We start from the raw sequence: 15452 nt of genomic DNA on the forward strand, positions 1-15452 counted from the left end.
GCTTAGGACTGTCTTCACGATTTGGTGACCTCAATGTAATGACTAAGCACCCTGGTAACATCTAATGTGTGTAGCCTTTCTTCCTTGGGGTTCTTAGGTGTCGGGAAGAAGGAAGGTAGGACAATTTCCTGAGAGTGATGAAAAAACCTAGCTACCTTGGGTAAATAGGCGGGGTGGATACAAAGGAAGACCCTATCCTCAAAAAACTGAGTATACGGGGGGCATACCGAAACGGCTTGGAGATCACTAACTCGTCTGGCAGACGTAAGGGCAACTAGCAAAGCAATTTTAAGAGTCAGTGTCCTTACAGTACATTGAGACATGGGTTCAAAGGGAATCTAAAACCAAATTGAGTTCCCAGGGAGGGAAACTGAGACGGGGGCCGATTTGTCCCAATGACAGGTGGAAATGAACCTTCTAACCCATCTATTGCCTGCGAGGTCAGAATTATAAAGCGCTGCCAACGCCGAGACCTGAACTTTCAAGGTGCTAACAGACAACCCCAAGTCAACCCCCTTCTGGAGAAATTCCAGAACATCTCCCACCGGGAGCTCCCCAACAGGACTGACACAGGAGAAGGAGAGAAACTTGTTCCAGACCCTTGCGTAGATCCTGGTAGTAGTGGGTTTGCGACTACGCAAGAGGGTGGAAATCAATCCAGAAGATAATCCGTGACCCTCTAACAATCTCCTCTCAAATTCCAGGCTGTCAAGTGAAGGCCTGAAACCTGAGAGTGCAGCAAAGGGCCCTGGAAGAGGAGATCTGGCCTCTCCGGGAGGATCCAAGGGTCCGATACGGACATCCTCTGGAGCCAGTAAAACCACGCCCTCCTGGGCCAGAAGGGAGCTATGAAGAGCAATCTGGCCCTGTTGTCCCTGGCTGCCTTCAGGACCGCTGGAAGCAATATCAGGGGTGGGAAGGCATACAGCAGACCCTCTCCCCATGAAACCTGAAACGCATCCACCCCCCAGGGTTTGTCTAGAGGGTTGAGGGAGCAGAACCGATGGACCTGTCTGTTGGACCTGGTGGCAAAGAGGTCTGCTGTCGGGCACCCCCAAAGATGCAGACGAAAAACCTCCTTGTGCAGACACTACTCCCCTTGGTGTCCTTGATACCTGCTTGGGAAGTCGGCCGTGACATTGTCTGTCCCCCGAATATGAAGTGCCGTAAGGGAGGAAAGGTGGCTTTGTGCTAGCGGAAAAATTGTGTTTGCAATCCCCATCAGGGAAGAAGACCGAGTGCCCTCCTGGTGGTTGATATAGGAGACAGCCACTCTGTTGTCTGAGAAGACTCTGACGTGCGAACCCTCTAGGTGAGGAAGATGGGCCTGCAAAGCCTTCCCAATGACTCGCAATTCCCTGGCGTTCGAGGTGCCCCGACTTTCTAGAGGATTCCAGGCACCCTGCACCGCCCGGCCTCGTAGATGAGCCCCCCAACCCAGTGCGCTGGCGTCGGTAGTGATGACGTCCGAAAGTGGAAGTGACCAGGGAACCCCAGCAGACAGATTCCGGATCCGCAGCCATCGGAGGAAATGAAGCGTGTGGGTAGAAAGGGTGATGCGCTTGTCCAAACACCCTCCCAATAACGCTCCGCCTCTTGTGTTCCAGTCCCCTGAACATTAGATCCTCAACAGACTCAGGATCCTTAGTTTCCACCAGGCCCATGGTAGCCCTGACTGCTTTTACCAGGTGATTAACTTCAGCATAAAGGAAACAAGGCCTGCCCCCTATATCGTCCCCGGAAGATGAACCTGGAGATGATGAGGAGGAACCGGACAGAATCTGAGGCCTCTCCCGACTCCCGATCCTGCACCCTGGTTTTGCTGGAGGTGCCAGAGCTGGGAGGAAGAGAAAACCCCTTCAGGGACTCCCTCACCTCTGCTCTAATGACTTCCTTAAGACTTGACGCAATGTCTGGCGCTTCTTTAGCAATTGTCTTCTGAATACAGAATGATTTTACATAACTTCTTCAGGTAGTCAGAGGGGAGAGGGGGATCTACATAAGGCACCTTCTTTATGCTAAATCTTCTCTGACCGTTTCCTAGGTTTGTCCTAAGAAATAGAGGAAGCAAAAGGGAAGACCTATTAATGGGAATAGATAACCCCAAACACTCACCCACAGCTGGCCATACGGTACCAGGTCAGGCGAACGAGCAGGTCTCTTGGGACTCCTGCGTGTAAGTGAGGATCTCTTGTCGGGACGTCCCCCACTGGAGAGACTTCCACTACTTCCACGGTGCGGTGCCTGCTTCTGCGGTTGCTTGTCAGTGAGCTCACGCTCCTGGGATCCTTCCCTAAGCTCCTCCATACTGGATCTGGAGGGTGAGCACCGTAGAAACACCTCCAGCATCCCTTTATGCGCTGGAGGCAGAGAAGCAGTGGGCAGCGCCATCTTGAAGTCCACCGCGCATGCGCAGAAACAATTTCCTGACTCCGATGAAGTCACAGCTGGACCCAGAACCTGACCGCAGAGGAAGCACTGCGCCGCGCTCCCTGTGCAGGGCCAGCCACCGGGCACCGAGACAGGGATGCAGGCGGGAGTTGGAGCGGTGGACCCCACAGGGCCAGCCACCGGGCGCCGAGACAGGGACACCTGGAGATGGAGCGGGAACCCTGCAGGGACAGCCACCGGGCGCCGACACTGGAACCCATTGATCCATTCCAACACACATGCTGCAGGGCCAGTCGCCGGACACCGAACAGGTGAGTGCATCAATACACAGGGGAATAGCCATCCCCGGACTTCCAGGATGCCTCAGAACAAAAAAAAAAAAAATGCACCCCGGGAACGCTGTCCTTCACTGTGGCAGCACCACAGCTCTTCAGGGTCTCCCATCTTGGGACAGGAAAACAAAAACTGAGGCGAGAGAGAGGAGCCGCCCTTTCATTTCAGTGGTTTCCTGTCCTAAGATGGGCGGACCTATCTCTCTGGTGGCGGTGTCATGGTGAAGGGAAATAGTTAATTTATTTCCGTAATTTAATACGAAAAGTGAGACACATTATATGGAGTCATTACTCAAAGAGTGATTATTTCAAGTGGTTATACCTGTTAATGTTGAGGATTATGGCTTACAGCCAATGAAAATCCAAAAGTCATTAACTAAGAAAATTAGAATTACCACAAAACACCTGCAAAGTCTTCCTAAGCATTTAAAATGGTCTCTTAGTCTGGTTCAGTAGGTTACACAATCATGGGGGAAGACTGCTGACTTAACAGATGTCCAGAAGGCAGTTATTAACACACTCCACAAGGAGGATAAGCCACAAAAGGTCATTGCTAAAGAAGCTGGCTGCTCACAGAGTGCTGTATGCAAGATTATTAATGGAAAGCAAAGTGGAAGGAAAAAGTGTGATAGAAAAAGGTGCACAAGCAACCAGGATAATAATCCTATCAAAGCTGCAGTTAGGAAAAGGCCATTCAAAAATTTTGGGAAGATTCAAAAGGAGTGGACTGCTGCTGGAGTCAGTGCTTCAAGAGCCACCACACACAGACGTATCCAGGACATGGGCTAGTCGCATTTCTTGTGTCATGACCAATAGACAACGCCAGAAGCATCTTACCTGGGTCAAGGAGAAAAAGAACTGGACTGTTGTTCAGTGGTCCAAGATGTTATTTTCAGATGAAAATAAATGTTGCATTTCATTTGGAAATCAAGGTCCCAGAGTCTGGAGGAAGAGTGGGGAGGCCACAATCCAAGCTGCTTGAGGTCTAGTGTGAAGTTTCCACAATCAGTGATGGTTTGGGGAGCCATGTCATCTGCTGGTGTAGGTCCACTGTGTCTTATCAAGACCAAAGTCAGCGCAACCGTCTATCAGGAAATTTTAGAGCACTTCATGCTTCCCTCTGCTGCCAAGCTTTTTGGAGATGGAAATTTCATTTTCCAGTAGGACTTGGCACCTGTCCACACTGACAAAAGTACCAATACCTGGTTTATTAACCACAGTATCACTATGCTTGATTGGTCAGCAAACTCGCCTGACCTAAACCCCATAAAAAAAATCTATGGGGAATCTGTCAAGAAAAAGATGAGAGACACCAGACCCAACAATGCAGACGAGTTGAAGGCTGCTATCAAAGCAACCTGGGCTTCCATAACACCTCAGCAGTGCCACAGGGTGATTGCCTCCATGCCATGCAGCATTGATGCAGTAATTCATGCAAAAGGAACCCCAACCAAGCATTGAGTGCATTTACTGTACAGACTTTTCAGTAGGCACCAACATCTCTGAGTTTAAAATCATTTTTTCAGTTGGTCTTATATAATATTCTAATTTTCTGAGATAATGACTTTTGGGTTTTCATTGGCTGTAAGCCATAATCATCAACATTAACAGAAACAAACACTTGAAATAGATCACTGTGTTTAATGACTATATAATGTAGGTTTCCCTTTTTCTATTGAATTATTGAAATAAATTCACTTTTTGATATTCTAATTTGTATATTCTATATCGATGCACTACGAACTATATAAACCCATTAAAATATATGTCTCAAACTGTAAATTGCAGAAGCAATTACATGGTCACAAGACCTTTTAGATGACCAAATGCTGGAACCTTGATTAGCCACAGGTGACAGATGAGTTGAGGGTCAAACTGTAGAAACTCACACAGACCCTTAGAATAAAGTATCAGGGAAACTGGGCTGTGCTGAATTTTCTCATACTGGATGACCTGAAGTGCCACAGCTCCGAAGGTTGCGATTGGTTATAGTTTCACCAACCTAAATGATATATTATAATAATCTAGAACATTTCATGTAAAGACAGTGACTTGCTTTTCCAATCTGTTATTCACTGTCCTGCAATGAAAGCTTTTATCTCTCATAGTGTACAACTGGTTACCATGGAGCTCGGCCACTAGTCCCTGCCCAGACCCTGGCCATTATACAAAGTAAATACATTCTAGGTGATATTAGTTAACTCCTAACATCCCACCTCTCTTGAGCACATCAATTTTCATACAGCAGTTATCAGCTCACCTCCCTCTCCGCTCCTGACTAGTGATGAGCGGAGCTGGTGAAATTCGGGTTTGGAGGGTTCATCAGTTGGACTTTAGATAAAGTTCAGTTCGGGACCGGACTTGACCTGAACCTCATTGGAAGTTCAGTGTCCACTCACAAACAGCCAGACATAAACAGAACATTTCAGGGGGAGAGTGGCTTTTTCTAATGGAACACAATACATTCAACATTGGCTCTCATGGGGTGTACAAACATTCAGACACTGCAAATGGGCTTGAACTAAGCCTAGAAACGAGCGTATACAAGCACACTGATGCTTGCGCGAGTGGTTAGCATATATAAAAGCACCCGAACGCTAAGGCTGCTTTCACACATCCGGTTTTTGCTGTGCGGCACAATCCGGCGCTTTGCAGAAAAAACGCAACCGGGTTTTTTTGCCGACAGTTGCGGTTTTTTTTTGCATAGACTTACATTAGTGCTGTATTGTGCCGCATGGGCTTGCGTTCCATCCGTTTGTTTGCCGCATGTGGCAGATTTAGCCGATGCGGCGGCCGGATGGAACGTTGCCTGGCACGTTTTTTAGTCAGACAAAAAAAAACGCATCGAGCCGCATTCGGCCGATGCGGTGCGATTTTAAATGCATGACTATGGACGCCGCATGCGGCGTCCTGCAGCAAACACCGCATCCAGCCACCGCATGCGTTTTTTCCACTGCGCATGCTCAGTAGCCTGCCGCAAGTGGCAAAAACCGGATGGGCCGCATGTCAAAAACTTATGCAAAGGATGCGATTTTGTTGCCGCATCCGTTGCATAGGTTTTAGAGCCGAATTGGCCAGCTCTGCTAAAACCGGAGATGTGAAAGCAGCCTTAGGCTATGTGCGCACGTTGCGTAATTGCATGCAGTTACGCTGCGATCTGCACCGCAGCGTAACTGCATGCGTCCTGCGTCCCCTACATAATCTATGGAGATTGTGCAGGAGACGTGCGCACGTGGCGTATTAGAGTGCAGCGCTTCAGCTGCTGCCCGAAGCGCGCGTTCTAAGAATTGACATGTCACTTTTTTCCTGCGCTCTGCATATGGCAGGGGCTGGGAGGGGCTACATGCAGAGCGCATGAAATCGGCTTTTGTTTCTGCAGCGATTTGAAGCACATGTGTGCTGTTCAAATCTCTGCAGAAATTTCTGCACTGACATTACACAACGTGTGCACATAGCCTTACATTGATTTTTTTTTTTTATAAAGTTTGTGTTCGGAATGAACACTGAACTTAAGGCCGGGGCCACACGGGGACTAATGTGATCCTCGCATGACACTGGGCTCACGCTGGTAGTACAGCAGGAGCCGAGTGTCATGCGAGTGTCACTGCGACTGAGGTCCTATCATGCGATCGGACCTCAGCTGCGGGGGCGGGCCGGCACTGAGGAGGGGAGGGATGGATTTATCTCCCTCTCTCCACTGTAGCCGGCTATTGCCATTCTCGCACTGCTCTCGCATTACACCGGTGTAGTGAGAGTGCAGTGCGATTTTTCTCTCGCCCCATAAACTTGAATGGGTGCGAGTGAAACAAGGATCGCATTACAATCGCGGCATGCTGCAACTGTTTTCTCGGTTCAATTAGGGCTTAGAAAATAATCGCTCATGGGTGCTGACACACAGGCTAGAATTGGTCCGAGGGGAATGCGATGTTTTATCGCACTCCACTCGCACTGTTTTTCTCGCCGTGTGGCTTAGGCCTTACTGTTCAGATTTTCTTATCTTTACTCCTGACAAGCTTCTGTTATAAATCTTGCAAAATCATCACAACCTCTATTGGCTGCTTTCAGAGCATGACTCCTAATCATGGCTGTCACTAAGCTATGGGGTGTCCAAATGCACTTTATCTATATGTCCAGCCCCCAAGTTTTTAAGCATACGTTAAAAACACATCTCTTCAGAAAAGCTTATCATAATAACTTACTAACCTAACTCTCCCCTGTCCCACCTTCTAAATGCTACTCGTAACCTTCTCTCTCCTATTTCTGTCCTCACATCCTACATACAACCGATAGCACGTAAGGGCACCCAAAAGGTTACTGTCTAATGACCAGATCATTCATCTTTATATGTAACCAATAAACTAGCATAACGATGGCCGGCCAGATCTACAAGTGTGCTTCACCTTTTGTGTCCCCCTTCTTCCCCATAGATTTTAAGCTTTTGAGAAGGGCCCTCATTCCTACTGTAGCTGTTGAATTCTGTGCTATGTTGTTCTGTTTTTGTCTATACAACCCCCCACCTGATTGTAAAGTGCTGCGGAATATGTTGGCGCTATATAAACTATATATTATTATTATAATTATTATTATATGTGTAAAGACAGGGATAGTAAGATAGACTTAGGGGTACTTCTCACATAGCGAGATTGCTGCTGAGTCCCAGGTTTTGTGAGGTACCAGTGACCTCATCAGCGATCTCGCTGTGTGTGACACTAAGCAGCGACCTGGCCCCTGCTGTGGAATCGCTGATCGTTGCACACTCTTCTGGTTCATTTTTTGCTCGTTGGTCTCCCGCTGTGTAACACACATCGGCATGTTTGATGGCGGGAGACCAACGAGCACCGACTGTGTAAGCAGCGTATGCTGGTAACCAGGGTAAATATCGGGTAACTAAGTAAAGTGGTTTGCTTAGTTACCCGATATTTACCCTGGTTACTAGCGTATACCACTTAGCGCTGGTTCACTGCATACGTAACAGGGTAAATATCGGGTAACTAAGCAAAGCGCTTTGCTTAGTAACCTGATGTGTACCCTGGATATGTGTGCAGGGAGCCAGCGCTAAGTGGTGTACGCTGGTAACCAAGGTAAACATCGGGTAACCAAGCAAAGCGCTTTGCTTAGTTACCCGATATTTACCCTGGTTACCAAGCGCAGCATCATTACAGGAGTCGCTGGTAAGATCTGCCTGATTGACAGCTCACCAGCGACCATGTAGCGACACACCAGCGATCCTAACCAGGTCGTATCGTGTTCGGAATTGCTGGTACGTCGTTTAGTGAGATGGTACCCTTAGGACTAACCACTGATAATGTGTTCTAGCAGAACTTGTGCTGCGCTTTATAGAACCTACTAATACTGCAGTTCTGCTGCTCATCATAACTGACACTCAAAAGAGGCGAGCCTGTCCTGCCAGAAATCAGAAATTGTGGAGAATGCAAAGCTCCGAGCTGCTCAAGAAACAACTTGATAATACCCCTTTAATGGTCAAAAATAAAATGAATCTGTAACAACCCTTTAAAAACAAATAGATCAAATGATGCCAATGTGAGCAGAGCCGCATGATACCATAGCTAGCAGCATGTGTAAATCACTTTTTACATAGCAAACAAAAGAATATAAACATGTCAGAAAGAAATGAAAAATCAGCAGCGGCCGACCCATCCATGTGAGGAGAGTAAAACAATGGCAAGTTCTGCAGTATCCTTACGTTTTCATGCCCACAAGAGCCTGGAACGTTTCCCCAACAATTCTACAGATTTATTATCCTCGACACATGAATAGAAAAGGTGTACAAGAAGCCGCCCAAATTATAAATCTACTGAGCTGACACAGAACCACAAAATAGCTAAGGCTGCTTTCACACTACGTGTTTTTAACATGCGTCATGAACGGTTTTTTGCTGTAAAAGCGGATCCTGCTTTTACAGCAAAAAAACGCATGCAAACGCATTGTTATTTTGCAGGATCCTGTCACTTGACGTTTATGGGCGGGCATTGGAGTCATGTGATCGGGAGTCAGTGGAAATGAACGTGATAGAAGCCGGCTCCCAGTCTGACAGCTGCGGAGGCGTAAACATCGGGTAACTAAGAGAAGCGCTTTGCTTGGTTACCCGATATTTATCCTGGTTACGAGTGTCCGCAGCTCTAAGGCGGGGGAGAGGGGAGAGAGGCAGAGAGCGAGGGGGAGAGAGGCAGAGAGCGAGGGGGAGAGAGACAGAGAGCGAGGGGGAGAGAGACAGAGAGCGAGGGGGAGAGAGACAGAGAGCGAGGGGGAGAGAGACAGAGAGCGAGGGGGAGAGAGACAGAGAGCGAGGGGGAGAGAGACAGAGAGCGAGGGGGAGAGAGACAGAGAGCGAGGGGGAGAGAGACAGAGAGCGAGGGGGAGAGAGACAGAGAGCGAGGGGGAGAGAGACAGAGAGCGAGGGGGAGAGAGACAGAGAGCGAGGGGGAGAGAGACAGAGCGCGAGGGGGAGAGAGACAGAGCGCGAGGGGGAGAGAGACAGAGCGCGAGGGGGAGAGAGACAGAGAGCGAGGGGGAGAGAGACAGAGAGCGAGGGGGAGAGAGACAGAGAGCGAGGGGGAGAGAGACAGAGAGCGAGGGGGAGAGAGAGAGAGCGAGGGGGAGAGAGAGAGAGCGAGGGGGAGAGAGAGAGAGCGAGGGGGAGAGAAACAGAGAGCGAGGGGGAGAGAAACAGAGAGCGAGGGGGAGAGAAACAGAGAGCGAGGGGGAGAGAGGGACTGATCACGCCAGGCTGGTTTCTGGGCATGCTCAGTAGAGCAAGCAGGATCCTGTCTATCAGCATGCCAGCGTTCACATGCTTTTGCATGCAGTATAGTCAGGATCAAGCAATTTGCAGTATTTGGATGCAGCTTTGAAAAATGTTAAAAACTGCAACTCGCTGGATCCTCACTATAACACACGCGAACGCATGTTGACGCAAGTCCATTGCAAATGGATTGAAATGAAAACGCATTTGCACTGGATCCGTTTTTGCATTAATAAAACGTTCAGGACGCATGTTAAAAAAACGTAGTGTGAAAGCAGCCTAAGAAAGAAGAAGGAACGTGATCTGTATCATTACATCTCCGCCTTATAATCACCTTCCTCATTGCAAAAGCAAACAAGAAATCACTATGGCAAGTTACAACAGCCTGCATGTAAAATAAAGAAACTGATCGCAATTTAGACAGCCAGAGCAACGTATTACCTTCATCAGAAACAGACTTTGAGACTTACAGGTACACAGGTATAGCAAGAGACCGGGTTGACATTTCGTACATATATATTAGCGATTACCTTTAGATAATAAATTACTGTTTCATACTGAAATCATCCTATTGTCATTTATTTTGAGGCCCCCTGATATGCAATTTGTAAACAGCTCTAAGTTTATAATAGTTTTCCCTTATGGGAGTGTCCCTTCCAGTAATACAGGCTGGATGTAAACAAGTGCATAGCTAGGTCCAGAAATATTTGGTCAGTGACTGAATCTTCATGATTTGAGCTCTGCATGAGCTATTTTTTCCTTAATATGTCCTCAATGTTGAGAAACACTTTATCCATCCTATAATACCATGAGGGCGGCATCTGATTGGCTCCAAATTTATTCTAAAGAAGGAAGGTCTCCACACACACTACCAATATCATTAAATTACCACTACAGCGGGGGAGGTTTTTATGTCACCACTGGAATGGTTCTTTAAATCTAAAGGCGGCGTTACATGCTACGATTTATCTGGCGATATGTCGTTGGGGTTACGGATTCCGTGACGCACATCCGCCATCGTTAGCGACGTCGTTGCGTGTGACACCTACGAGCGACTCCGAACGATCGCAAATAGGTTGAAAATCGTTGATCGTTGACACGTCGTTCACTTATTGTTGTTCATCGTTTGGAACGCAGCAGACATATTGGTACATGTGACACCCTGCCAACGACGAACAACAGCCACACGACCGCCTTGGTCAAACAATATATCGCTGAACGATTCTGCGTTGCTTGCGAGATCGTTACGTGTGACCGCTAATAAACGACCTATGAGCGATCTTGGCAAATCATAACAACGATCTGGGCGTGTCACATCGCTCATGAGATCGTCAGATAAATCGTAGCGTGTAAAGCGGCCTTAAGTCCCCTGCCCTGTCTCATACTCACCTGCCAATGTCTTTTTCTGTTATCACTATAGCTCCTGTCTGTCTCCGACGAATTATGACCTGCCGACACAACTCAATGCAAGTCTTCGAAAGCCTCATACTGGCTCATATAGAGTTGTATTGAAGGCTTTTGATGTACACTAAATTTCAGTGTCAAATCTGAATTTCCTGGCAAAATATCACATCAAAACTGAATTGCAATTTGATGCGAGTTTTTTTGCAAGGAGATGCAGTAATGGTGCAAAGATTTGGTGTATAAATTTCAGCACCATATCTACATCTCTTGGCAAAGAAAGAAAAATCCACAGTTTGTCAGGAGATGCAGGTCTCATTGAACTCAGTTCACCTGAGGTGAGGTCACCGAGTTCAATGAGGTAAGATTACCTCCAGTCACAGGTGGGAATCGTGGGAACCTCCCGTTGTGACCACAGATAATCTGAGTGACATCACTGCTGACAGCTACGGCTCAGTCAGTCTCTGCATAAAGCCACAGTGTGCAGTCATGTTCTGTTTAGTGGCAGCTGGGAGCTGTCATTAACCCCTTATATTACCTTGACTGCCATCGTACCAGAGCAATCATGATACGCTTGGTAAAGTGCCAGGATTGTCGCATCTAATGGATGCGACAATTCTGGGCGGCTGTAGGCTGCAATTACTAGGCTGGGGGCGGCAATTGAATCATGGACCTCCCCCAGCATGAGAATACCAGCCCCCAGCTATTGGCTTTATCATGGCTGGGTATCAAAATTGGGGGGGGAAAGGACACATGCCGTTTTTTTAAATTATGTAAATAATTAAAATGAAAGCTGCACAGAGTCCCTTGTATTTTAATACACAGCCAACATAAGCACACGTCTGGGGGCTGCAGCTTGTAGCCGTTTGCTTTATCATGGCTGGGTATCATAATATGGGTGGACCGTACGCCAATTCATTGATTTATTTTTACACCACTTTACAGACAGCATGTGTGATTCCAAGCAATCACAGACGCTGTCAACCAGGATGAAGGCGTGGTCTGACTGCAACCAATCACAGATGCCAGGACTGCTGGTGGGTGGGGGAAGCAGTGAATATGTATCAGGGTTAATGAGCAGTCCCGGAAATAGTGTTACAGCCGAGCGGGAACTTGGCAAGTATAACGGTTCTGCTCTGCCCCCTTGCCCTTTCTACCACCATTTTAAAACACAATGTTCGAGTCCCCATCGACTTATATAGGGATGAGCAGATGATTGAGTTCAAGTGACAGATCACTTTAAAGGGATATTCCAGTCTACAGAAAAAATATCACCTATTCACTTGGAAGGTGATCATTTCAGGGTCATTCCATGGCAACTTACGTTACATTCACAAGCCAAAAACTGAAATAATAATGGCTTCTGACTGTTCTTCGAAGGCAGGCACAAAGATGATTTAACGTATTTTTGAACAATACAAATTAAATACAAAATACGTTATTACTCAGTAACTTACGTTTCTTTTTGTGTAACGTAAGTTACCAAGTAATAACATTGTATTTTGTATTTAATTTGTATTGCTGACAAATCAAACTGTGTTGAAATCTATTGAGAATAGTTCAATGTACAATATACATTCACTCATTTTTGTGCCTGCCTTCAGAGAACAGTCTGTAGCCATTATTAGCTCAGTTTTTGGCTTGTGAATGTAACGTAAGTTACCGTGGAATGACACTTCAGAACAGTGTGTGTTGAGACCACTATGGATACCCAAAATAGGGTCCCACGTGACTGCGGCCAGGAAAAGCTAAATGTAGATGTCGGTCAAACAAGCACCCTCTGCTCCATCCCTGCGGACATCCATCCTTCCATGCCCTCTGCGGGCATCCCTGCAGGTCAGTGGAGGACGATTTCCCATACCCTCAGCTCCAGTATCAGATTGGCAGTGATAACACAATCTATGTAATATACCAGCTGGTGCCACAGGGGACATGGCATAAGACATAGGTCTGGACATGGTCACTGCCAATGAATGAGGCTGGGTGAGTGCGGCCGCCCTGGGTATATATCAGCCTGTGTCACAGGGGACATGGCATAAGACATAGGTCTGGACATGGTCACTGCCAATGAATGAGGCTGGGTGAGTGCGGCCGCCCTGGTTATATATCAGCCAGTGCCACAGGGGACATGGCATAAGACATAGGCCTGGACACGGGCACTGCCAATGAATGAGACTGTGTGAGTGCGGCCGCCCTGGGTATATACCAGCCAGTGCCACAGGGGACCGAGCATAAGACGTATCAGAGGTCTGGACATGGGCATTGACAATAAATGAGGCTGTGTGAGTGCAGTCACCCAAGGTATATACCAGCAAGTGCCAGAAAGGACTGAGCATAAGACAGATGTCAGGACACGGGCATCATCAATGAATGAGGCGGTGTGAGTGCAGCCCCCATGGTATATACCAGCCAGTGACACAGGGGACCTGCCATAGAAATATCAGAGGTCGGGACACTGGCGGTGAGTGCAGCCCCCATGGTATATACTAGCCAGTGACACAGAAGACCTAACATAGACAAAGAGGTAAAAACAGAGGCACTGCCAATGAATGAGGCGGCGTGAGAGTGGCCCCAGAGGGTATATACCAGCCAGTGCCACAGGAGACCAAGCATAAGACATATCAGATGCCTGCACACTGGCACTGCCAATGAATGAGCCCCAGAAGGTGTGTATATGTATAGTATATATCAGCCAGTGCCACAGGGGACCTGGTATAAGACTTATCACACTTCTGGACAGGGGCACTGCTAATGAATGAGGCTGTATGAGTGCGGCCCCCACGGTAGCCCACACTGATCGGCCCCCCACGGTAGCCCACACTGATCGGCCCCCACGGTAGCCCACACTGATCGGCCCCCACGGTAGCCCACACTGATCGGCCCCCACGGTAGCCCACACTGATCGGCCCCCACGGTAGCCCACACTGGTCGGCCCCCACGGTAGCCCACACTGGTCGGCCCCCACGGTAGCCCACACTGGTCGGCCCCCACGGTAGCCCACACTGGTCGGCCCCCACGGTAGCCCACACTGGTCGGCCCCCACGGTAACCCTGACTGGTCGGCCCCCACGGTAACCCTGACTGGTCGGCCCCCACGGTAACCCTGACTGGTCGGCCCCCACGGTAACCCTGACTGGTCGGCCCCCACGGTAACCCTGACTGGTCGGCCCCCACGGTAACCCTGACTGGTCGGCCCCCACGGTAACCCTGACTGGTCGGCCCCCACGGTAACCCTGACTGGTCGGCCCCCACGGTAACCCTGACTGATCGGCCCCCACGGTAACCCTGACTGATCGGCCCCCACGGTAACCCTGACTGATTGGCCCCCACGGTAACCCTGACTGATCGGCCCCCACGGTAACCCTGACTGGTCGGCCCCCATGGTAACCCTGACTGGTCGGCCCCCATGGTAACCCTGACAGGTCGGCCCCCATGGTAACCCTGACTGATCGGCCCCCATGGTAACCCTGACTGGTCGGCCCCCATGGTAACCCTGACTGGTCGGCCCCCATGGTAACCCTGACAGGTCGGCCCCCATGGTAACCCTGACTGATCGGCCCCCTCACTCCATTCATAAAGGCACAGGACAAGTAACCAGACACCCAGAGTCCTCCGCGGCAGCCTACGGTGAGAGTAGCCCCGTCCGTGCCGCCACTCACCCAGTTCTGCAGCTTGCTGCTCAGCTTCACCTTCTTGTTCCTGTTCTCAGAGATCTCCATGGTGCTCGGGTGTCTCAGGCTGTGCCCGGCAGCAGCAGATGCAGGCACTAGAGATACCCGAGGACAGGGGGAGTGTCTGCGCCTACTCCGCTCCCACAGATGCCGGCCGGGGCTCTACCTAGCGATTGTAGTGCGCCTGCGCCGAGCCTCGGAAGTGAGGCAGTGCCGCGCTGACAGGCCGCCGGCTGCAGGAAGTGTGTCGTCATTTCCGGGAGGGCTGAGTTGGTTGTGGCTCCTCTCAGCGGCTTGTCTGTGGTCAGTGAGTGCTGGTCGCTGGAGCAAGCGAGGTCCTCAGACAGGCAGCTCCGATCTAGCGGCCCTCATAGCCCCAATATACAGCGGCTTTATTGCAAGGATTTCACGCCTTTTTTGTTTTGTTTTTTTTTGGGGGGGGGGGGGGTGTTAGGGAATTGCTCAGATTTTTAATGGAGAAAACATCAGATACTTGATTTTTTACACCTATTTTTATGTTTTCTATAGAGCAGAAAAATGTTTTTCTGATTAATAAAGCTAGCATTTTTATTATCGTAATATCAAAAATAGCTCCCGGCGCTGATTGTACAGTTTTGGCACAAGCAGTATGGCACGGTCCTGGCAGCACCATTATGGCAGCACTGTCCGGGGGTCTGGTGTCATTGATGCCGCTTCTGCTGACTGTCGGCTGCGATCCATCCCTCCCATAGATCTCCAGCATCTTCAGAATGTCGCTGCTGGCCGAGACTTGTGTCCGTACAGGAAAGGGTGAACGCCATCAAAACGTAACATTCAGGGCTATGTGTAATATAGTAATACTATGAAAAGCAATAATAAAAAAAAATCATTAAAAAATGCCCAGTGACATGCAGTG

General features: G+C 48.9%; 1 protein-coding gene across 1 annotated transcript in view; it reads right to left on the bottom strand.

Moving 5' to 3' along the window:
* Window positions 1-14745, bottom strand: part of PAPSS1 (3'-phosphoadenosine 5'-phosphosulfate synthase 1) — a 174858-nt gene extending 160113 nt beyond the window's left edge. Inside the window, exon 1 of the mRNA XM_075350584.1 lies at window positions 14546-14745. Within this exon, the coding sequence (XP_075206699.1) occupies window positions 14546-14605 (60 nt within the window). The 5' untranslated portion in view covers window positions 14606-14745. The remainder of the gene's footprint in view (window positions 1-14545) is intronic.
* Between the last annotated feature and the right edge of the window lie 707 nt (window positions 14746-15452).

The sequence above is a fragment of the Anomaloglossus baeobatrachus genome, chromosome 1 (genome assembly GCF_048569485.1).
Source record: "Anomaloglossus baeobatrachus isolate aAnoBae1 chromosome 1, aAnoBae1.hap1, whole genome shotgun sequence".
NCBI lineage: Eukaryota > Metazoa > Chordata > Amphibia > Anura > Aromobatidae > Anomaloglossus > Anomaloglossus baeobatrachus.